A 23,343-nucleotide genomic window follows, 5' to 3' on the forward strand; every position below is an offset into this window, starting at 1 on the left:
CCCCCCCCACAAAAAAAAAAAAAAAAACCCTCAAGTGAAAATGGTAAAGTACATGCGACAGCGCAGCGAGCTGAAACCCGAAGAGGTCCTGTCGGAGTCTGATGCGTCCATGGACCAGCAGGATTTCGGAGAGATGTCCGACTATTCTTTCAGCGACGTCCTGTACTCCAAATGTTCCGCAATGGACCAAATCGGCACTTTCATGAAGAACGTGCAAGTGCTGCTCGATGCGGCGAATTACATAGAGAATGTGGAGAAGAGCAGCGGAAGTAAGTAAACCCGGGCTCGTACAGGGGGGACATTAACACGTAATGCGCCGAGCAGACAACAATAGAGGCGGAGGCGACGAGAGACGCGCAGCGGACGGATGAAGTGGCCCGACAGCAGCTCTGATAATTCACCTGCTACTGATAAACTGCGGTCTAATGCGCCCAGCACTTACAAAATAAGAGCAATTGAAAAGAAGTCTAAAAAAAAAGAGAAAGAAATCGCCTGCATTTTTGAATTCGGGAAGCTTTTTATTGCAACAATAGCCTGCAGCTGAATGACCTGCTCCCATTAAAGCTGCTCGACTTTAATGAATGAGCACGATTCAAGTCTTTATTGGCGTGAATAAGGTGGCATGTGTGCACATTTTGGATTCATAGTCGTAGATGTTTTTATGGTGTTTGGGACTTCTCATTTCCGATCTGATCTTTTATCTCAGTTTTTATGGCAGTTGCTTTCGGGGTTGTTCTGTTAAAAATGTCCCTCCCCACTCCCAAAAACCTGTCGCCTTCACGGACCCTGTTGCACGTACGGAACTGAGATTTAGAGCTTATTTCTCCCCTAAAAGTGTCCAGTTCAGTGTCTGTCGTTTTCAGAGGCAGCAGCTGCTTCCTTGTATGTGTTGTTCACATGGTTTCCACATGGAACAAATTTTAAAGTTCTCATTGGTCGGGATGCATGTTCCCAGCGCGAGAGTCACTGCAGATAGCCAATCACACGCGGGTTCATGTCTGACGTCCTATGTTACTGGGATGGGGGGTTCATGGGAACTGTAGGAAGGAAAATTGAGAATACTGTGTTTTTACAACATATTCCTAATCTTAAAATACATAATTACACCCTAAATGTTAATCATAGAGAAAAACTAATATTAATATTTTATGAGAAGCAACAAGGATTGTCTGTGTAACACTGAGTTTTAGTTCTTTAAGTTTAATTCCATGGATGTGTTGCCTCCGGTCACATATTTAAATGTGATTTAGAATTCAGGTCAAATAAGGTCACATGCATCATGCAAATCCAGGCCTTCGTGGAGCATCTCTGCTTGTAGCACACATTGTAAAATCTGTACAATCTATTTAATCCTCTTGATCTTTTTTTATCACCAGAATGTGAGCATGGGTACGCTTCAACATATCCAACAACCCAGACTGCACTCCAACAGAAACAGCGCAAGTTCAAGAACAGGAAATTAGACAATATTCACAATAGGTAGGTTCATGTGTTTGTAGATGTGAATGTTTGTCTTCATTTGTGTATTATGGCGTGATTATTCCAACTATTGAATGTGCTTTGTACATATTATACGTAGATCGTATAATAGGTTGTATTTTGCATTATTAAGACTTGTATGACAGTTTTGTTTTTGTATTTATATTTTCAACAGGTCAGCACACAATGAACTGGAAAAAAATAGGTGAGTAAAACGAGTTTTGTGCATGTTTATGATGAAAACAATCCATACCGAAAGGTAAAGACTACACAGGAATATTAAGAGACGTGAAAAGGGCAGTCATTCATCCCCCATTTGTTATATATACATAACATGTTAAGTCCAAAATTGTGGACGTGCAAAAGTCATATAGATTGCTTTAGCAAATGAGGTGCACAGGGCGTTTATCTCAAGAGCCAGCTGTCTCAAAATGGAGCTTCAAGCTGATAAACCAAAAGCTTTCTCCATTCTTCCGTGTTTGCATATCTCGGTGCTATGTTAAATATGTTGACCATACCATTTTAAAAACGAGATGTACTGCAGGCCTATAAATGAGCTTATTATCATCACAGGACTTCAGAGAGGGCATTTCTGTCAACAACCTATAAAATTCGCCTTTTGTACACGACGGCAGTGTGCGTTTTGCAATGCAAATAAAATGGAGGTGTAATGCAGCCTCAGTAGCAGCTCTGTTCCTGGAGGACATGTGGACATTTCCCCAGTCAGCAAACGGGAACCGTCTGTTTCCAGACAACAAGGCTCCTTCCTGAGAGATTCTCAGCTGCAAATCTAGCAGCAGCTCGCCTCTATAGCTCCAGGATGAGGCTGCCTCTGCTTTGAGCAGGAAACAAATGTCAGGACACATTCATCCTAGAATTAAATGCCCAGTTAATCTCCAAAAAGCAAACCATGTGTGTGAAAATCTTGGTTCGAGGGATGCACTAAGTGATGAAAAAAAAAGGCATCTTCAAGAGAAAGGCTTATTACACATTGGGCTATTTTTTTTTATTACAAAATGGTGGCCAATGCAGAGAGATGAAATGACATCACAACTTGACCTACATTTTACTCCATTATTTGAAAGGATAGTGAGTGTTCTTTGCCAGTTTCTGCCTTCGTTCAGACCACAGGCCCAGAGGTCTCAGTGGATCAGAAACAGAGTATCAGGCTGACATCAGCAGCTTTTAAATCTGGGGCCAGACAGATCCATACGTAATTGCAAAAGGAGTCAGATGGTGTGGCAAAAATGGATAAAAAGATAAATCGGGTGCCTTGAATACTTTGACTGTTACATTGCTCATCATACATTGATTAAGGGTATCAGAATTAGAATTGATCAGGAGCAATCAAGTAGTTGTTTGCTTTAACTATTACAATACTAATCAAATTGGAGAAGGAAATATTATAATCTGACTTAATCAGGATCAGTACAGAGGATAAGTAGTCTGGAAATCTCGTCTTTCAGTTTTCTGTCCTGTATAAGTCTCGTATAATGCACATTACTCCGTGCATGCTGTCTCTAAAGAGAAATGACCCTTCTCGATTGTGTCTCCTCCCACAGACGAGCACATCTCCGCCTGTGTTTGGAGAGGTTGAAGTCCCTCATCCCTCTGGGACCAGACTGCAGTCGGCACACCACACTGGGACTGCTCAACAAGGCCAAAGCACATATCAAGGTGTGGTAGTCTAAGGCAGCCCCCTGCGGTATGCTACTATTGTAGGATTAAGGGGGTTAAATTATGTCATTTTCTGTGCACAGAAGTAATGACGTAAACATATTACTGATACTAATTCTGTTAGTGTGCTTTACTTGCCTTTTCCTGACTGGCCTCATGGTTATTGTTGGTAATACCAGTCGCAGCAGCAATGGCTCCACTCTATTTGACCGCCCCAGTATGTCATGACAGTGTGACAGTGATACCAGGGCACTGAAACTAAAGCAGCTAAATGGAATTCAGCCATTGTTAATTTCATTATTTACTCATCTACCTTTCCTACTGTGACATGTCAAAATCTCATCATTTGAAACATTTATCTCTTTTCTAAGACAATTTGGACAAAAGCGTCTGCCAAATGAATGAACGTAAATTCTATTTGTACAAAACAAAAGAAAAGTTGTGCCTGTTGCTCACACACTCCCAGAATTAAGAGATATCTGGCTGCTCCCTAGAGTGAAAAATGGCTGGTGTGATATTGACAGCAAATATAGATCTGCAGTATTACAGAGGATACCTTTGAAATACAAGGGAGGGTCCTGGTGTCCATTTGATTCCTATGTGAGACCCAATGTGAATTAGACATCTTAAAAAACATAAGCCTTACCAGTCAATAGATTGATCCTGTTTTTTTTAATTTTTAGAACAAAATTGTATTTTAGTGTCCTAGCTCTCGCTCTTGGTGGCCCACAGTCTCTGGGTTTTCCTCGAGGTACAAGCCGCTGTGCTGTGCTGATACTTTACTGTCCGTCAGTACATTCTTTGGTGTGTTAGTTCAGCACTCGCTGCCGGATGAAAGGGTATTGGTTGATAAAGACACAAACCGAGCTCCCGCTTGTTGTGTAATCATAGCTGACACCATTGAAAGAGGAGGAGGGTCTGGATCTTCTATCTCTTTTTTGATCTTTTTGCCTCAGTTTGATGTCTCACATACGTTACGGCAAACTGACATCAGTTTGATGCTTAATTGCCACTCAATCGCCTCACGTTAGAAGTGGTTAAATTCCATTTTATTCCTTTTCCCTAGACACTTACAGTCTGTTTTCTCAGAGCCATACGATTAACTGCACTTTACGGCACTTTGGCCTCAGTACTAAGACATTAATGGTTGCTGCTTGGATATTTCAGTTTTTCATCCCCTTTGAACAAATCTCCATTTGGCTGTTGCTGCACTTTGTAGGATTTGGAGCCTCAGTGAGTCTTTGATTGCGGTCTAATGTGTTTCACACTACAGGAAAATGCGAATAGTACACTGATCGTTGGTGTCGAGAGCATCAGATCCGTCCTGGTTGTTAGAACTGCCTACCTGAATGGACCGCTGAGTGTGTCTGAGCTACACGAGACTGTAGCATCAAAGACTCAACACTTTGGCTCCCATGATGGCTACAATCAAAGCCAAATATGATTTTTTGGGGGAAATGTTGGACTTTCTTGAGCCCAGTCTGTGCAGGCTCCAGCAGTGGGAGGCAGTGGATGGATGACTGAGGGCTGCAATAAGAAAACAATCCTGGCAACGGTCTGTGGGAGTTTATCACAGTAGGGGGGGTACTGGATAAAGTACCTATGATGTCAGCTGTTGACTTTGGACTTGTTTGAGTCCAGGAAATGTGGCTTCTGAATGCTGCTGTGTTGTATTTTTGGAACCAGAGGTTGTGTATGAGACTAAAATGGTGGTGCAGGTGCAGCCAGCATTAAACTCACAGCTACAGGAAGTACAAAAAAAAACACAAAAAACACCCTGTATTGTGCTACAGGAAAAGCATGGATAAGTGCTACTTTGACGTTTATTGAGGAAACACTGTACCAAACTTCCAAAGGAATTTTACTGTACTTTTGAAAACATGCAAGCCTCTATCAGACATTATTGAGGACTAGTAGCACCTGTAGAATTTATTCTTGCTCCCAACACCCGGTATAGTGTGTGTATTTTTTATATGAGAGGATAACAACTGATATAATTACTAAACCTTTATGGCTATACCAGCGAATGGTACGTCATATTATGTCATATATCATGTCTCTTTCATAAAGTTGGGAAATATCCTAAATCAGTATTCATTTCACAAATATAATTTCTATTTGTCGCCACAAACGTTGTGTCACAACCGCAGTAAATCTTGGCTCACGTACACAATGTTAGGACTACTACAGTGGCATAAATCCAGTTTTTTTTTAATTTATGGTCCAATCAGGCGTGATGGTGTGAAGTGATTGGATCCCCTCATGATTACTGAGGTTCATAGTGCATCTTCAGGACTTTGGTTATTTGCGAGCTTAACCAGACACACTTTAAGTGAGCTGTTTGTGTGCACTGTTTGAAGTATACAGTCTTTAATTAAAATGACTACTTAACACCACAAATAAACCAAAATCAAAGTTTAAACAAACAAATGAAGAGCTAAGAATGTATAAAATAAATGTTTTTGCTAAATGCAGGACAAGATGACCTTTATAATCCAAATACTCTGTCTTTTTCCATCCAGTCATCTTTCTCTTATATCCACCTCACAGACACACCAGCTATTACTCAACTAGCAACTTGCTGCCCTTGTGTGCTGAATTATTTATTAAAAGGCACAGGGGGGCGTCCCATTTGACGGCAGCAACAACTACATATTAACATCAACTCTCTGCATACGAGACAGGTTCGCCATCCTCTCGTGCATGTAGTATATTAATCATAAGGAACATCTAGAGAAGTGTTGTCAGATTGGAGTGATTTTATGCAAAATAATGAATGTAAACACCAAACATGGCACATTGGATCCGCACACGCTGATGGTCTTGATCATCTTCAGGTGTCTACATAACAAGAACGCAATTAACTTGTCTGCATTTCTCTCTTTTCAGAAACTTGAAGAGATGGATCGGAGGAGTCAGCACCAGCTGGAGAACTTAGAGAGGGAGCAGAGGCACCTGCAGAGGCAGCTGGCCCAGCTGCAGCCTCACGGAGACAGGGAGAGGGTCCGTATAGACAGCCTGGGCTCCCGCATGGACTCAGACCGCTCAGAGTCTGACAGAGGTTAGTGTTCAAATCAGAAATTTGTCCGTACACTTGATGATTCAGAACATTAATCTGTATTAATTCACGTTTTGTTTTTGTTTTCGAACAGAGGAGATTGAAGTCGATGTGGAAAGCACTGAGTTCTCCCATGGAGAAATGGACAGTGTAAGCACCAGTGGTGCAAGCGACCTGGATGACCACAGCAGCCGGCAGAGCTCAGCCAGCGACGAGGGCTATTCCACTTGCAGTCTAAAACTGGCCTTCTCTGCTTAAAACACCAGCCTATACTTTCATACTACAGCTGCAGTCTTTTTATGGCTTTCACCTTTTAAAGTACCAGCCTACAGCTCCATTCCCCCTCGCAGTTTAGGTTAACTGTCCTCAGAAGAACCAACCTCAATCCCACCTTTACCTGACCAATGAAACGTCTACTCTACCCTGAGAACCAGCCTTAAGTTCAACTCAGTCTAAAAGTTTAAAACGTCTCCTTCCAAGAGCCGGAGCCCCCTGGCTCTGCATCAGTCTGAAACATTTTACACAACAGCCTCAAATTTAACTTCTCTGGCAATATATAATGTCCTCATTTTTCAAAGTTACTTGACTTGACTTGACTTAACCAATCACCTGAATGTCCCTTAACCCATAACCAGCTGGAATCAACCATTCCTGCACTCAATACTGATCCTATAGAGGGACCCATGATCGCACCAGTGTCCAACACTGAACGGGAAACTCTACCTTTAGTAAAGTTGATCCTCTGAAACCAGCAAAAACACAAACAAACCCAATACCAGCTAGAAGCTCACCATTGGGAACGTTTGCTCCATTTGCCTTGTAAAAACATTGCCCTTTTTCTTTGGATACAATATCCAGATGGCACTTCTTATCAGTGTATAAGCCAGTTGCAAGGGCTACCATGTCTGCATTCCAAAATGTTTATTACACTCCTTTAACTTCTGCTTTAGGACCCACAACCACCATTGATCCACGTGGGGTCCCCCCTCCTCTTGACTGAAATAGTTGTATCCAAACAGGTGGTGTAGTCCACCCTTGTTACCCTAATTTATTTTGCATATGATTATACTATTTATTTTTTTTGGTATATTTAATTTTACTGTAGCTAGGTCTTGGTCATGCTTGAATGAAAAACTGTTTTAAACTTCTTTTTTTTCTCTCCATTGCTCACCAAATTACTTGACATGAAATGAATCCCCACTAAAGCATATGCAGTGCTAGTTTAAATGCATTAAACCTCTCACTGGTGTTTTGTTGAAAGAAGAAAGTCTCTCTTTCACACAGCGCAAATTCAGTTTTTATTTAGACAGTAATAAGCTATCCTGCACTTGTCCAAGCACAAGGCTCAAGCAATAACGCGCGTAGTTTTTATCATATCTTTAACGTTGGCTGTGTTTAGCACGATGATTCTGTCCGTCCAACACCAAATTGCAGTTTGCTAGTTTTCCACTAGCTCCAGTAGTGGTATCAGTTATTAATAATCAGCAGTAAAATGATCGTAATTTTTTTTTTTTTTTTTTTAAACAGTGCATGTGTGTTGAATGTAGCTTGTCTAATCATGTTGTAATGTGCTTTCGATTGACAAGTCCTAAAAAAAAAAAAAAATATCTGTAGCATGAACATAAACACTACAGAACACTAATTTTGGTTTATACTTCAATGTTTAATACTATATCTTTTTTTGTATTGTAGCAGAAGTACAAGTTGAAATCCTTGAAATTTGGAGACTTCCCATTGATAATTCAATGTATATTTGACACATAGAATTGCACTGCTGACCTGTTAGAATCCATGAAACCAAATAAGACATTTCAATAAGACCATTTATCAGCATTTTTCTGGTCCAAGTCCGAACTAGATCACCACCAAATTGTGTCTTAACATGGGTATATGGCTCTTGCACAAAGTTCCTTGTTACAGGTCTTTTTTCCCCCCCTCCCCAACATGTTTGGGAAACTATAAAATGCACTATGAAAAAGACTTTTGTTAAGGAAGTACGTCAAAGCACACCCCAGAATGTTTTCTCTTGTGCTTAATCAGCCATCCAAGGTGACTTTTTTGCAAAACATGTGCTGCTGGTCCCCTGCTAAGACTTTGTAACAGTTCCTGATAACTGTCCCTGGAATCTTAATAAACCTCTACCACCCAGACATTAACCTATGTTGTCTTTTGTTAAGCCTTCCATTAATATTTAGTTAAATAATGTGGGTGTCTTGTATTAAACCGAGACTGTAGTTGTTGAAGAGTCTTAATTTTGCTCAAAGGAAAAACATGTATCACATATATATATATAGTAAAAAAAAAAAAAAAAAAAAAAAAACTTTAATGGGAAAACAGGTTGTATTAACAGCATGTTGCTCATGAAATGGATTTAATATTAAATTGTACAAGTCTTTACTGCCACCTACAGGACAGAGCCACAATGAAAATATAATGTAAAAACTGTCAAAATGAGGTGGAAGCAGGTATTTAAAAAACTGAAAACAAAACCATGTTTATTTCACTGTTATATACACAGAAATTAAAATGTAAAATTCAACCATCTCAAATAAAACACCATTATAAACGTTCGGACTCCCCACAATGGATCGGCGTTTAGGATCAAGATTCAAATTTACACACAAAGTGTACAGGTGTCATTTTGTACACATCTTAGCAGGTATTTGGCCTCAGTGGAACCTGGACACAAACAGCAAACTCTACAGCTTTTCTACAACACCACTTATTATTCTTACATAACAGGTGACCTTGATCCAGTGCAGGGAAAATCCCTTCCATTTCGATTTTTTTTGTTGTTGTACCTACATAATATATAAGAAAACTACATCAATATATCAGACAATGGTGTGCAAGCAATTCCTTTCAAAGCTTTCTTTACTTTAGAAACTTAAATCATGTATAAACACAATGGAAAGCACCGATACAGCTAGTGTACAGTGGATTATTATATACACAATATATCAAGTCACTGTGGCATTAGATGTCTGACGTTGTATTTTGACGTGTCATGATACTGAGTCATAGGTTTGTCCGCAATACCGCATGTTCCCACTCCCACCTTCCCGTTTACGCTTTCTGGAGATGCGAATATGCTCCTCTTTACCTGCAAAACACAGGAAAGTCAGAGTTAATGATTTGAAATATTTAACAATGGATTATTGGGTAACTTTTCACTCTCACCCAGTCATACAGCTGCAATTCACGGGCAGTGTTCTAGTTGTACCTGGCCCTCCAGTCATGTAGCACGCTGCAGTGTGCAATACCATGCAGTGTGAAGGGCAAGTGGTGGATGGGCTTGTGGGTGAAATGGCTAAAGATCCTGCTCCGATTTCTGCCAATACTTCTGAATTTTTAATCAATTTTCACACCATACTGACTTGGAGTTCCCCACTCCAAAGACTCATGCAGCTGTGTGAATTCACACTTTAGTTGCACTTAATTGGAACTGATGTCCTCAATTCTGATGCTAGATAGTGATCCTGCAATCTTGGCTGTACAAGCTGCGGGTCCAGTTGAGTCCTTAGAACATACTCGTTAAAATAAAAAATTGATGAGGCCTGCCGGGAAACTGGTTGCCATACAGCAAAAGGTTCTTAATAACATAGTCAGTGGTCCTTGAAATTGTGGCAAGACTATGACATACCACGAGCACTGATTAAAAAACCCAAATTGCAGAGTGTCTCTGCAGTAGCTTGCATCACTGTACACCGTTCTTAATGTGAGCTGAACTTCGAAATGTAAGTACCTTAAAACACAACTGCGATCAGTCTGTCTTTCCCTTTAAGTTGTATTGTGAAGACGAGCGGTTGAATTCACACACCATGTTATTTTAATATACCGTTGTCTGCGACTTGACGGACAGCGTTTTTCCTTTCTCGTTTGCAGAGCTGTTGCCTGGCTTACTCATACATAATGCCATTCACTACAGAACCACGGCTGTAGGAAATCACATCACGCAATAAAGGAAAGCGTCGACAGTATCTCCAGTATATAACCTCTGTCCAGTGTGTTTCCCAGCACTACTATCATACATTCAGGCTTCTAGAAAAGAACACATACCTGTCCTTTCTTGTTCTTTGAGTAGGCTTTGTTGTTGAACTGTTGCCACTTTGACTTTTGCTCCTCCCTCTCTTGCTCCAATTCCTTCATCCTCAGAACCTTCTTCTGGGCTTTCTTCTTCTTATACTCTCGCTGCTCCGCTATCTGCTCTTTCCTAGAAAGACAGACATGGAAGAGAAAGATTTAAACCCGGTCCATGATAGTACAAATACAATCATGTCATATGGGGTTGTAACAAATATGAAATAACATTAGTGAGACCAACGTACAATATAATTTGAAGAAAACCTGCATTAATGAAAACATATGAGCATAAACATATTTGATCAACCAGGTACAGAAAGGAATTATTTGATTCTATGTGGCGTGAAAAACTGCCCATCATCTACTGCAGACACTTTGAAATGCTCGGAGAATTTGATTGATGTCATTAAAAGGCAAAATGAGGATATATATTTCCTAGAATTATAGTCATACGATTTAAAAAGGGAATAAAAAGGAATAAAAGTATACAGACTACAGCTAACATGAGAAAAGGAAGACGGGGTAAAAAAAGATAAGTGGCAGAGTACAACATAAACAGAGGAGTTTTCTGTTGGGTACAAACAACACCTCAACCATACTATCAATACTGAGCCTCAGGGCTCAGCAATAGTCCGTGGTTCACACCGCCCGCGTCGCGTGTAGTGTGTCTTGATTTTTATTTTGGCGCCCATGTTAACAGATCAGAGCAGTCACACTGCCCGCATGACACACACACACACGCTCTCTCGCACTCCCCCTCGGGTAAACACTGGAGCGCCATAACACGAGTTGACAGCATCTTGCTTGCATGGCAGCGAAGAGGGTTCATCTTCTCTAATAAAGACAACTATTTGTACAGGGGCAAGTAAAAATTGACTTCGGGCATGGAAGTTCCCGACACATTTGGGCAAGAAAAAAAAAACAAACAAAAAAAATGAACCGTCAAAAGGAATTTCTGTGAGCACCAGCTGGTAAATCCCAAAGGCACAGCTGATGTGTATACGCATTAAGTGAGGAAGATTTTGGTTCATACCTTGATTTTGGCTTTCCATTCCCGTCCTCATCAGAACGTTTCCCCTCCTCTGCCGGTTTGAGGTTCTGCAGAGGAATCACTTCAGCGTTCCCGTATCCGGAGAAAGTGACAGCTGCAGTGCCATTCTCTCGGTCTAACTCCTCAATCTCAGCCTCATACACCCTGTCAAAGAATCACGTCTGTAAGCAGGTGAGTATGAGCCAAAGACTCAAGCTCTACTTAATAAAATACAATACTTCATGAAATGCGACTACAGGATATTCGTAAAGGATTTTTTATGATTACAAACTCGATATAAGAATATAAAAGTACCCAGAAACTGACATGCGTTAAAGTAAAATCACATTTTCCTGTCTCTATTTGTTTTGGGCAAATGCATTGAGGGAAGAAAATATATTGCTTGACGTCATCCCATGCATTATCCCCAAAGGTGCTGCTGACTGGGGGCAAATATAAAACATTTACACCGTAGGCATGTAGTGACATTCAAATGTTTAATCTTATGGATTTAAAGTAAACAATGAACATGGATGGATAGAACCTAATCCATAAAAGCAGGGCTCTGAATCATTTCTCCCCCTCAGTGTGTGTGTATTTCTAACTGTTTGATTAATAAAGTGCATCATCGAAGACTGCAGTGCAAATGCAGACCTGCTATTATTTAGCCAAATAATCCCAAAGTCACTACATGGACACTTGGAGTAAAAAAAAAATGTAATATTTGCACGCTCAAACAAACTATTTACATAGAAGCTTTAGGAGCATCCTAATCCAGAAAGAAAGAGCAAGAGTAGGGTCAAACATAATTACAAACTACAGGGAGATCCTAATCCAAAGATCCGGAGAGAAACAGTCAAAGGTGCGCCAACCGCCACACCTACTGACTGCATGAGTTGGGGGAGAGACCAAACCTGAAATGTTGGCAGAAGAGCCGTGGACTGTAATTACTGTGTGCAGGAAATGAACTACAATATAAATATATCTAAATATATTTCTTTTTTTAAGAAAGTCTCTTTTGATGTTTGATTGTGTGTGTGTGTGTAAGTGTAGATACCACTTTTTTTTAGAACTTGAACAACTAAAACGATATATATCCCATGACACATAAACGTAACGATTTCATTTGTAATTACAAGACAGTGTATCTTTTTGCCCCGGTGCTATTTGTATTCTCCCTGGGACAGTGCGACATCCTTACTTTTCAAGTGCTACATAAAATCATCATCTTAATTCAGACGAAGAACAAATCGTAGTGCTATAAGGCATCTTTTCATGAGAAGAGCGTGGAGATACTCACTGTCCATCCTGATTCCACACAGCCATACACCTGTCCCCCACTTTCCAGCCGAGCTTCGGGGGGGCTGTGTCCGAGCCATTGGTAGTGGACGCACTGTCAGCGGGCTGGGAGGTCAGGAGGTCTTTCGTCAAATCAATGACTTCCTGTAGAAGAAACAGATTTTCATGGAGAGCATGGCATTAAAGAAAATTGTCCACGGTATAATAAAGGAATTAGTTATTTACACTGTAGTCATCGGACAAATATCTTTCAGCTTGTCTTAAAATAAAGCAGTCTTAGTATGGAAGCAAACAGACCAAAACATTTGAATTTCAGCAGCCGAACATCCATGAAGGCAAATAAAGCTCTATGGTTTCTTAATGTTAATGTTTCTTTTTTCCCCCCAATAGCATAACTTCAAATAGTAAAATTCAAACCACATAAAAAAGGCAGACTGGTAGTTTCCACAGTAAAATATTTCAGTGTTGGAAACACAATGGTAGTTTATGGTGGTTAAATTTAACAACCGTGTCTCCAGCTGCTTATACGACTGAAATAATTTAACATTGTGCATTTATTCTGCCTCCACACAAATCCGACAACAAGAAGCTCTTAGAGCAGCGAGTCTCACAAACCTGCAAGTCTTTCTGGAGTTTAAGGAGGTCTTCATTGTCTTGATCGGTAGATAGGGCAACTTCTACTTGCTGTAGCTGGGCTTTGTAGCTGTTTAACTGTTTCACCAAATCGTCCGACATCTGTGTTGACAAAAAAAAAAAAAGGAAGACAGTTTTCTAGAAAAGTTGGCTAGCTGTATTAGCCGTCCGAAAGCTAACGGTACACATATTAGGTTAGCGAGCTGTCGTGGTTGACAGTAACATATCACAATTTACTCCTGTATTAAAAACGACATGAGTAAAACGTGGGCTACTTCAAATCCAGAGGAAAAACACAATATAACTATTGAAAAACATTGACGTTAGCTCAACGCTAAAATGGTTAGCAAGATGTCTCGGCCCTCTTTCGTCGACGTAATAACGTAGGACGGCATCGAGCGGCCAAAGGAGCAACCACAGAAAACAAACAGCTCGTACGTGAACTTACCTCGGTATAAATGCTGTTGACAGATAAATAATACAAGCATTCAAATCTTAACTCGGTAGTTTGCCCCAAAAAAACCGCCTGCTTAAAGAACAACAGTACTCTCCTCGTTCTCCTTCCCCCCGTACACAAATAGACAACCGGAAGCCCCTGACACACTTTATCGCGATAACAAAGAAGAGCGGCTCATCAGCGCCCCCAGCGTTCATCCTCTTATCTTCAGTCAGCTGTTCCATAGTATGATACATTGCTGTCGAACTACAATCCCAGCGACTACAGTCATACTATATTACATAAGGTTGTTTTTTGTCTGACTGCCGGATCAAAATAAAGTCGTTTTTTTCCCACAATATTTATTTTGGGGGGTTTTATTGCCTTCAATAGACAGTGACAGCTTAAAAGCCACAGGGAAGGGGGGAGACAGAGGAGACGACACGCAGCAAAGGGCCCCAGGTCAGATCCGAACCCCTGTGGCACTGCAGCAAGGACCCAGCTCCACCAGTCGAGCCATCCCGGCGCCCCCCCAAAATAAAGTTTTTATAATAATGCCGCAGGATTTTCCATACGGGGGCCAGGATATCCTAAGGGTCGCGAGAAGAATCTGAGGGGTCATGAGATCATTACGATACTAGGGGACAAAACGGATGGGAAAAAAACCTTGCTAATTAAAATGTTTATTTTCAAGGGGTTCTCCAACAAATGTAAGAAATAACTATTGCACTGCCCTCAAGTCATAGACATAAAAGCAGACATGGTCACATGTAGAAGTGGCTTTCTAGTAAGTGGTTAAAAGCAAAAAATGGTTGGGAACCACTGTCAGACATCGCCCTGCTAGATAAAGCATAGGTGTGCTTCTCTCTTCAAAAAAATAACGTATGTAGCAAATAATATATAATGTAGCAAAGTGATGATATAACAGAACATACTAGACTTTGTACTTTAGTATGAATGTCAGATGAGCAGAGCACAGCATAGAGATGCCTCAAAGCACTAAGACTCAAATATATACTGTATATCTTTACAGATAAAAACCATTTTAATGCTCCTAATGGATCAATATCATTAAGTCATTTTAGTAAAATATGTGTGTTGAGTCCTAAACAAAATCACTTAACAGTCCTAAAGAAGATAACAAGCAATGCATGCTGGTTGGTATGCCTAAAACGACTTTAAATAAAGAAGCACATTGGTGGATGGTGGAACAATGATATGAATGCAATGGAAATCTCTCGATGGAGTGCTGGAGGAAGAAACACAAGAATAGTGTTTTCCTTTAAGGCATCTTGTCAAATGCATCACAATGTTACCACAATCAAAATCCTCATTGTTAGTGTATCCTATAATCTGGCACACACATGATATTGTCAAATTAAACCTTGTTACAAATGTTACATATGGCAGCACAGTTTTGCATAGTAGCTGAGCATAGTCTAGAAAAAGAAAAATACAAACCACTTAATGATTTTATTTGTGTATCAAATTGCCAAAATGTCTCAGTGCACTCACTTTATTCTACTTTGTTACAAGGAAAGCAAACATTTGTCTAGCTGAAATGTTACTTCTACTGCTGTTGCTGTTCTCCTGCAGTATTAGTGACTGATTTCTTCAGTAAGTCGCTCCGACTTTCTCTATAGATTCAGATATTATTTTAAGCTATTTTTCTTTCAGGATAAATGGGAACATTTTGTTCATGAACTACAAACCCATATAGTGTGTACTTTTAATGCACTGTAATGTAATAGACAGCAGATATTACTTCGATAAATCAAAAATACTATTAATGTCATAATCAGCCAATGTTTTTGGGTTCTGGGAGCAACACCAAATTGCTTTTAAATCTCCAGCTGCAGATGAACTCCGCCTATTCCTGTTTCACTGAAGTGGAGCCGGCATCACAGATCCTCAGCGTCACATGAACCCATATAAAAGACGTACTCCCCACTTCAGCCACAACAGATGAAAAGATCTGCCCGAGCCAGCAGTGTCTGCAATGTAAGTCTGTTTTATGAAATGTCTTCCAAAGGACTTAACTGCAAGTTTTTATTCTGAAAAAAGGTTAGTGGATGAAGAATTATTTTTTTTATCTATTTTAAAACTGGGAATAAATCAAAGTTACTTTCATTTTCTCTTTTTAATATAAAGAAACATTTCTTTCTCTGATGCTGTCTATTTTCTCATTGGCTTCTTTTCTTCTTCTTTCAACAATATCTTCCAGTCAACAAAATGAAAAGACTTGATTCTCCGATGCTGTGTTCTTGAATGGATGATATTAATAGACTGCTGGCAAGCACAGCTTCCAAACCTCCTGAAAGAGCACTGTACAGACAATATCATCGACACCACAGCTCATCCTGATGGGTTGTCTTAACTCCACCAGCGAAGATGAGACTTTGCCTGACAAGGACCCTTATACTGCGCAGACCTCTGTGCCTCTAACAATCCTGGTGGGTATGCTTATCCTGCTAATTGTGTTTGGCAATGTCATGGTAGTTATTGCTGTGATCACAAGCCGAGCTCTGAGAGCACCTCAGAACTTGTTTTTAGTCTCTCTGGCATGTGCAGACATCCTGGTTGCCACTTTAGTGATGCCATTCTCTTTAGCAAATGAACTGATGGGTTCCTGGCACTTTGGTAAAGTGTGGTGTGAAATCTACCTGGCTTTGGATGTGCTCTTCTGCACCTCATCCATCGTTCACCTGTGCGCCATCAGCCTGGACAGATACTGGTCCGTCTCTCAAGCGATTGAGTACAACCTGAGGAGGACGCCGCGCAGGATTAAATGTACAATTTTTATAGTTTGGGTACTAGCGGCCATAATTTCATTCCCTCCGCTTATCACAATGAAAAAGGACGAGGGTAAAGAGGACAGACCTGAATGTAAAATTAATGAAGAGAAATGGTACATCATATTCTCCAGCACTGCCTCTTTCTTTGCACCCTGCGTCATCATGATTATGATGTATGTTAGAATCTACCTGATTGCCAAGAAAAGAACAAGAGACCCGCCAGGGCAAAGGCAAAAGGAATGCGGCAATTTGGGCAACTTGGACAGAAAAGACGGAGAAGAGGGCGAGGTGGAAAGGGGGGACATTAGAGGGGTCAATGGGCCAGACGTGGAGGAAGAACCGTCCTCGTCTGATGAGAACGAAACCATCCTATGCTCACTAGTGAAGAAGAGGGGTATGAGAACAACCAACGTGGCTCAGGTGAAGCCTGGAGAAACCTGTCCGAAGCCAGAGGTGCAGCCCTGTGTGAGAGTGAGCAGGTGGAAAGGAAGGCAGTACAGAGAGAGGCGCTTCACATTTGTTCTGGCTGTGGTCATGGGAGTGTTTGTTCTCTGCTGGTTCCCCTTTTTCTTCACGTACACGCTCACTGCTTTGTGTGACGCCTGCTGTGTCCCAAAGACATTGTTCAAAATGTTTTTCTGGTTTGGTTACTGCAATAGTTCACTTAATCCTGTTATATACACTATATTCAATAATGACTTCAGGAGGTCTTTTAAAAGGATTCTTTGTAAACGGTACAGAAGAGGTTTATAAATAACATTTTTATGTACAAATCTCAAAAACAGCATTTTTTGTCATCTACTTTACGGCTCATACCAGTGTAAATATTCCATTTTTTAAAAATAAAGATATTTATTGAATATTTGAAAAATGTGAAATGGAGCATATTTTGCTTTTGTGTTTTAACATTCTGTGAACTTCCACTTCAGTAAATGTTTGTTTTGAAATATTAAATCATGCAACAAATACCTAATGTGCAGTTTGTTTTACAGCCAGTATTACACTGTGCCTACCTGTTGAAACAACATGGATAATAAGGAAATTATCAGACATAATCTCTTATGGTTTGGGTACTCATGCTCTAAACTTGAAAGACTGTAAAGGCTTCAAAGACTGACAGCATGATGTAGACATGGAAAACAGAAAGATTACAGCTGCATATTTCTTCTGAGAGCAAACCGTGAGAGAGGCAGTAATAATATTGTTAATGGTTAATGTTAAATTATATATATATTTATATATTTGTTCTTAATATATGTTGTTTGTATATCTGGAGTTTGTAACAAAAATAATTTCCACTTGGGATTATTAAAGTATTTCTGATTCTGATTCTGATTCTGATTGTTCATGTACAGGCAGACGTCTAAGGCTCACATTACATGCAAAAAAAAAAACAAAAAAAAAAACATGGCCAATAATTTCATTATGACTGAAAGCAATTATCCTGCAAGAGAAATGAAATGCCAAAATGATGCACATTATTTGGAAACTAAGCCTCTCTCTCCTTAATTGCCATCAGAAGAAAAAGATAATACAGAGGACCATAAATGCTACATCACACACATAAAAACATCCTTGTAAAACTGTACAAACAAAAGCAGGAGCACATGATAACCCGAACAATGGTATCCCCATAGCACCAACTATCTCCTTCACTCATAACAAGCATGAGAACAAGACAATTTTATGAAAAGAAAATTAGGCCTAGGAGGTACAACAATATTGAATGCAGGTTATCGTGAATTATAGCCCTTCATATCAGGATATCATTAAATCATCCCCTGGAGTCAAACAGAAATCTCGCAGCGATAGAAATATGAGTGGCTGCTGCAAATTACACTGTGAGGTTAATATCCACACAAGCTTATCATTGTGTCGTGTTCCTATACGCTGTCTGGTGTCAACACTCCCTGTCTCTTCTCCTTTTTAGCACACTTTTCACACCGCTATGACCGTTCTTCATATCAACTTTTAGACTTTTAGACCAGTATCAGCCTGTGAACCTGAAATAAAGTCAATGCACTATCCATAATTGCTTTAACTTAGCAAACATTTCCACCAACCACCTCTCATATATACAGTAAATAGCAGAGTGATTCCCATGACTTGCTGTTTGGGACTTTGGTGTTTTGAGATTCCTGTGGTACACATGTTTGGGTTCAACCATGTCTCTGAGTCTTAAAATACAACAACTATGACTTACCACAAATGATAAACTATAGACCTACTGTATTGCTAGTTCCCACGAACAATCTGACACGAGAAATATTAGAAAACGCTGGTATCTGAGGAATTGTGGGGATGAGAATTTGTGTAAAATAAAGCCGTTTCTGCAAGCTTGTTCCATCATTACGAGGCTTTCTTAGGACACTGGTGCTCAGAGTTGGTATCAATAATTTGTACAGGGAAGAAAATCATACAACAACAACATTATGTAACATTTAGTACCATAAAATATTTGCAAGACCATTCTTCTTCTTGGCTGCGATCCATGGCACATCAATGTGTCTTGAAAGATTAAAGTGCGGTGATTGCAACCTGAATGCAGCCTTTAATTAAGATGACAACTACAGTGGAGTCCATCGCTATGCTCGAGCAGCACGATGCATCGTTAAAGCACATACTCGCCAAGCAATAGAGAGATTAAATGTCAAAACATCCATTGCCCAACAAGAATAATGAAATGGTAGGAATTACAAAAAATCATCAAGAGTTGGCAATACCTCATGATTAGTTTGTTAAATGTAAACCGCAAAAAACATTGGTCTCATACTGAATTAATCACCAGTCATTGAATGTTTCCAAATCTTTAATGTTTCTGTGAAATTCAACTTCTATGTCTCACTCCATGTCACTGTAAATTACGGTTGGTTACACACTGTAAACAGTGTGGTTGGTAACCATTGCTATTCTCAGTGTGTATACACACACACACACACACACACACTCGTCCACTTTCTCCGTCCGCTGAGACAATGATTTATTTCCCTCTCTAAAGGCCACTTTAGAGCATCACAATTTATGCTTGTGACACCGCAGCTCATAAATCCATGCTTTATAAGCTGCTTCTGGCAGGAGTTCCCACAACTTTCACACAGCTCCCCTTCCCCATTTCCATCTAATTTCTCCCACATACAACTCAGTAAGTGTTTTTAAAGCTACTAGTTATGTATCTAAAGAGGCTGAAGGACTTAAAAGCAAATAGACCAAAGAGAAAAGACTGCATCCCAGACATACAGAGGTTGTTCAGTCAGACAGAGGCTTCGAGACCATACTAATAAGTTTAAATCATAGTGTGTGATGAATAGAGTGTTTTTAATTGAATGTTGGGTCATTTATTATGAATTGGGCACAATGCATCATGCACACTGGGGCATATAATACTTCCTCCCTCTTGAATTGATAAGGATGCAAGATAATCAAATTACTTTCTGAGGGATGTAAGCAGCAGGAAGGTCCTGTTTAATTTGCCTCATGCAATCCCTGTTACTTTCTCCACTCATTCTGCTCACTGTTGCATCTATAATGGAATCTTTTCTCAATGAAAAGTCATGTTTTAATCCCTAGCTTTTGAATGTCTTTGATGTATTTAATTACAATATTTCCAGCTGTCTAAGTATGGAGAGGATGACAGAAACCAGTATGAAAATATGGATATTTTGTGAATGACTTGCCTAGCCAATTTATTTCTGCCTGTTAAGGTGGCATCTATTAGAGGCAGTTGTTTTTTTAAATCTCCAATCCTTAAAAAGGGATCATTGTGATTGGTGTTTTAAATCAACTAGTAGGTTCCTATATATATATATTTCAAAGTCAAACAGCCTCGTCTGAAAGAGGCTCAAGAAGACCCCAGGGGAATGAGAACCCCACTGGGTTTGAAGAGACCCAAAAGTGCTTGGAATTTGGAATTGGAATTAACTAAATATATCAACTGTATCAACAAATAGAAGTTCATTCTTTAGGACAGCCAATATAGCCTTTACTGATTCATGCTTTCACATTTAATCACATTTACTGCATTTGTTTGTTCCTACATACAACAAAAGAAGTATTATATTTATATATTTATATCGTATTATATCTAAACAACGATCAGTATAAATGAACAGGAGTGAATTTCACAACATAAACCCCCAATATGAAGTGATTATTGTATTCATACAAAAAAGCCCCAAAAAATAAGAGTTAAATGGAGAACAATATATGAAGTTTTAAATGTTAGTATCTGATTCTCCATCTAATGTTCCTACAGCAATTTTATTTAGTGAATGTAAGTTATAGTTATTCCACTTCAACTCCAACAAATTAGGTCTGAAGGCTTTTCTGGCCAGTCTACCTCTGTCTGTTTTGTCTATTGTCATTTTAAGCATATTGAAAAGAAATCTCTGACATTGTATGTTATAACCAACAAATTCTGTTTTACATGATATTCTGAACTTCTTTGAACTTGATCGTGTGTATTTAGGTATATATTTGTGTGTGTGTGTGAGTGAGAGAGAGAGAAGAAAAGAGAGGGGCAAATGGGGTGAAAAGGTTAAAGGTCAAACTGTTATGAACAGTCTTACTCATCCGTCTTATCTATGACCTTAAAAATCTGTCACAGTAAGATAACATGTAGTGAAAAGTTGAATGAGTGTGAAACCATTGATTGTTCTCGCCCATCATCATCAAACACAGAGATACGCTGCCTGTGTCCTGTGAAACTCTAAGCACCATCTGCAGCAATGCTCTCTGTGCTCTGCAGTGAATCCTCACTGATACCAAATTAAGCTCTGGCAAATCTCCTGCTCCGGACACCATAATTCTTCCTTAGCCATCTTGTCCTGTCTGTGCTATCGATCGTATCCAATTCCAGTCAGGCCAACAACACTCATCCTCATGCACAAGCTTCTGCAGAGCCCCCGCACCCCACCCACATGCTCCTGGATGATGTCAGCGACACACAAAGTCAACACCACTCCAGGTCACGCTGGCTATCACTGTACTTTATCTGTCCTCACCAGCCAGCTGCTGTAGACAATTTATCCTTTAATATGCTGTTGGTTAACACACACCCACACACAGAAAGACCAAGCTGTACCACACTATTAACTATGTCCCTTGTCATCTACTGCAAGGGTCAACATTGTCTGCTTTACCTCTTTTTGACAGCATCTCAGTCAACAAGGCAATATTCTGACTACCGTCATGGACATTGGAATCATAATGTGATTGTTTGAAGTGAAAACACAAGATGACTACATTACATTAGATATGAGGTTATTACTTGTAGTTACAATAACTTTGAAGGCTGTCAGCAATGGTTGAAAAGTGATGATGAAATCCAATTTTCCAGGTAAGATAATATACTGTATATTTGTAAATACAAGATTAGCCAAGAATGAATTCATTTTGTGTTGCTACACTTCTAAAACTCGACAGAATAAATAAAAGGCAATCATTCTGAACAAGAGTAAAGCGCACTCAACTTGATTTGTGCTCCGTCTTAAATATTATGCTAAAAATAACATTGTCATTTCTATTTTATGGGTATATTTTGACCCTTAAAGACAATTCAGTGACACATCCTAAAGTGTTCCAGTTTTAACAAGTATTTAATAGATATTAAGTTGGAGTGGATGGTAGAGTGGTCCTACTTAGGCACCCCATATTTCAGTGAGGAGGAGTAGTGGTTGCAATGTGGTCCAATCTGAACGCTTCCTTCTCTTTGACACATGTATAATAATAACTACTACACTGGCAGACTTCAGTGAGGACATTTGAGCTCTGGATTCAGGTGAGTGTGCTGTTACCTCTACATGTCAGCAGATGGCGGCTCGAGTGGCAGGTCTCCAGGTGGTTTGTGTTGACAGATGTCTCCTCCTCGACTCCTGAAAAGGTAAATAATTATTTCAAAATGTTTTTGGCATTTTCTTTTTGATATTTTCTGTGGTCTGTGTTTAGGGTGTTGTTAGGAATATTAACTGAGCTCAACATGGTTGCAAAGCAGGGTTAGCTCGCTAAATTTTGGTATGCTGATAAGCTGATTTTAAATTAGGACCAATTGATGATGACTATATAAATATAGCAAGTAGTGTAGTGTAATTAACTGTAGAAAAAGCAGCACATTTTGTAAATAACGATTATTTATTACCATTATACCAACCCCATGCAGCTGTATGTAACTTCACCTACTGTAGATACACTTTAGCTATCTTGATTATTAAGCAACAAAAAGCTAACTAGCATTTGTTTAAGCAAGTTGGAAATACTCTTACTTGCTGGTGTTTTGAGCACATTTCCAGATTTCTCAAAGAGACGTTTAGTTTTTGCATTGGTACAAAGTATTATCGTAGTGCGCCATGTAGCTAGATAATGATATTTAGCTTTAGCTAGAGCTAGTTCGTTTCCCCAATTTGTCAAAAAAAAAATGGCAGCCGGAAGTGGCAGACCTCATACTGGAGTTGTGCAGTAGGATGCAAACAGCAGCACGTTTATGGTTTGAACAAACAGAGAATATGTGTAAATAAGATAAATATGGATACATAAACATAACTAGAAAATGTTCAACTTTGGGTCGAAAATGAGATAATATGTTAAAATGCATCTTTATTGTGTTGAATATTTGTTCCTCTTGGATACAACATTCAAATGTCTCCTAAACAGTAGTAAGTGTAGACAACAAGCTGCTGGCTTCATTCATTCAGGAACACTTAATGCATGAGTCAAATGTAGCTCTATCAATGCAAAATGAACAGCTGGGAGTTCAAATATACGGAAGCCGAGAACGGCCATGGATTTTTTTTTTTATGCACTGTTATCTCGTGATAACGACTTATTAATTCGTTATCTCGAGATAAAAAAAGTTTGTTTT

At 39.5% G+C, this 23,343-nt stretch overlaps 3 protein-coding genes across 3 annotated transcripts; 2 read left to right on the forward strand and 1 right to left on the reverse strand.

The window, feature by feature from the left end:
* Positions 1-16: 16 nt before the first annotated feature.
* LOC118329419 (max-interacting protein 1-like) lies at positions 17-8,343 on the forward strand. The gene is made up of 6 exons (XM_035663587.1): positions 17-269; positions 1,377-1,479; positions 1,655-1,684; positions 3,042-3,156; positions 6,046-6,217; positions 6,309-8,343. Exons 1-6 carry the CDS (start codon positions 41-43, stop codon positions 6,470-6,472), a joined length of 813 nt encoding a protein of 270 aa, XP_035519480.1. The 5' UTR covers positions 17-40; the 3' UTR covers positions 6,473-8,343.
* A 225-nt stretch (positions 8,344-8,568) lies between these two features.
* smndc1 (survival motor neuron domain containing 1) lies at positions 8,569-13,866 on the reverse strand. Its single transcript, XM_035663589.1, has 6 exons — positions 13,708-13,866; positions 13,242-13,361; positions 12,628-12,770; positions 11,331-11,492; positions 10,274-10,427; positions 8,569-9,317 (listed from the first exon to the last, which is right to left on the reverse strand). Exons 2-6 carry the CDS (start codon positions 13,359-13,361, stop codon positions 9,180-9,182), a joined length of 717 nt encoding a protein of 238 aa, XP_035519482.1. The 5' UTR covers positions 13,708-13,866; the 3' UTR covers positions 8,569-9,179.
* Positions 13,867-15,668: 1,802 nt separating this feature from the next.
* Positions 15,669-17,293, forward strand: LOC118329418 (alpha-2A adrenergic receptor-like). Its single transcript, XM_035663586.1, has 2 exons — positions 15,669-15,759; positions 15,920-17,293. The coding sequence occupies exon 2, from the start codon at positions 16,059-16,061 to the stop codon at positions 17,241-17,243; it is 1,185 nt and encodes a 394-aa protein (XP_035519479.1). The 5' UTR covers positions 15,669-15,759; positions 15,920-16,058; the 3' UTR covers positions 17,244-17,293.
* Positions 17,294-23,343: the final 6,050 nt, after the last annotated feature.

The sequence above is a fragment of the Morone saxatilis genome, unplaced genomic scaffold (assembly GCF_004916995.1).
Source record: "Morone saxatilis isolate NCDOM2014 unplaced genomic scaffold, NCSU_SB_2.0 Contig19, whole genome shotgun sequence".
NCBI classification, from domain to species: domain Eukaryota; kingdom Metazoa; phylum Chordata; class Actinopteri; family Moronidae; genus Morone; species Morone saxatilis.

Bases quoted from the DNA above. Each gene is read 5' to 3' on its own strand.
- smndc1 (XM_035663589.1), bottom strand. From the start codon at position 13,361: ATGTCGGACGATTTGGTGAAACAGTTAAACAGCTACAAAGCCCAGCTA. The intron at 10,428-11,330 runs GTATGAACCAAA...CTGTCTTTCTAG, and splicing joins AATGGAAAGCCAAAATCAAG to GAAAGAGCAGATAGCGGAGC. The intron at 9,318-10,273 runs GTATGTGTTCTT...TGTGTTTTGCAG, and splicing joins CAAAGAACAAGAAAGGACAG to GTAAAGAGGAGCATATTCGC.
- LOC118329418 (XM_035663586.1), top strand. From the start codon at position 16,059: ATGGGTTGTCTTAACTCCACCAGCGAAGATGAGACTTTGCCTGACAAG.
- LOC118329419 (XM_035663587.1), top strand. From the start codon at position 41: ATGGTAAAGTACATGCGACAGCGCAGCGAGCTGAAACCCGAAGAGGTC. The intron at 270-1,376 runs GTAAGTAAACCC...TTTTATCACCAG, and splicing joins TGTGGAGAAGAGCAGCGGAA to AATGTGAGCATGGGTACGCT. The intron at 1,480-1,654 runs GTAGGTTCATGT...TATTTTCAACAG, and splicing joins TTAGACAATATTCACAATAG to GTCAGCACACAATGAACTGG.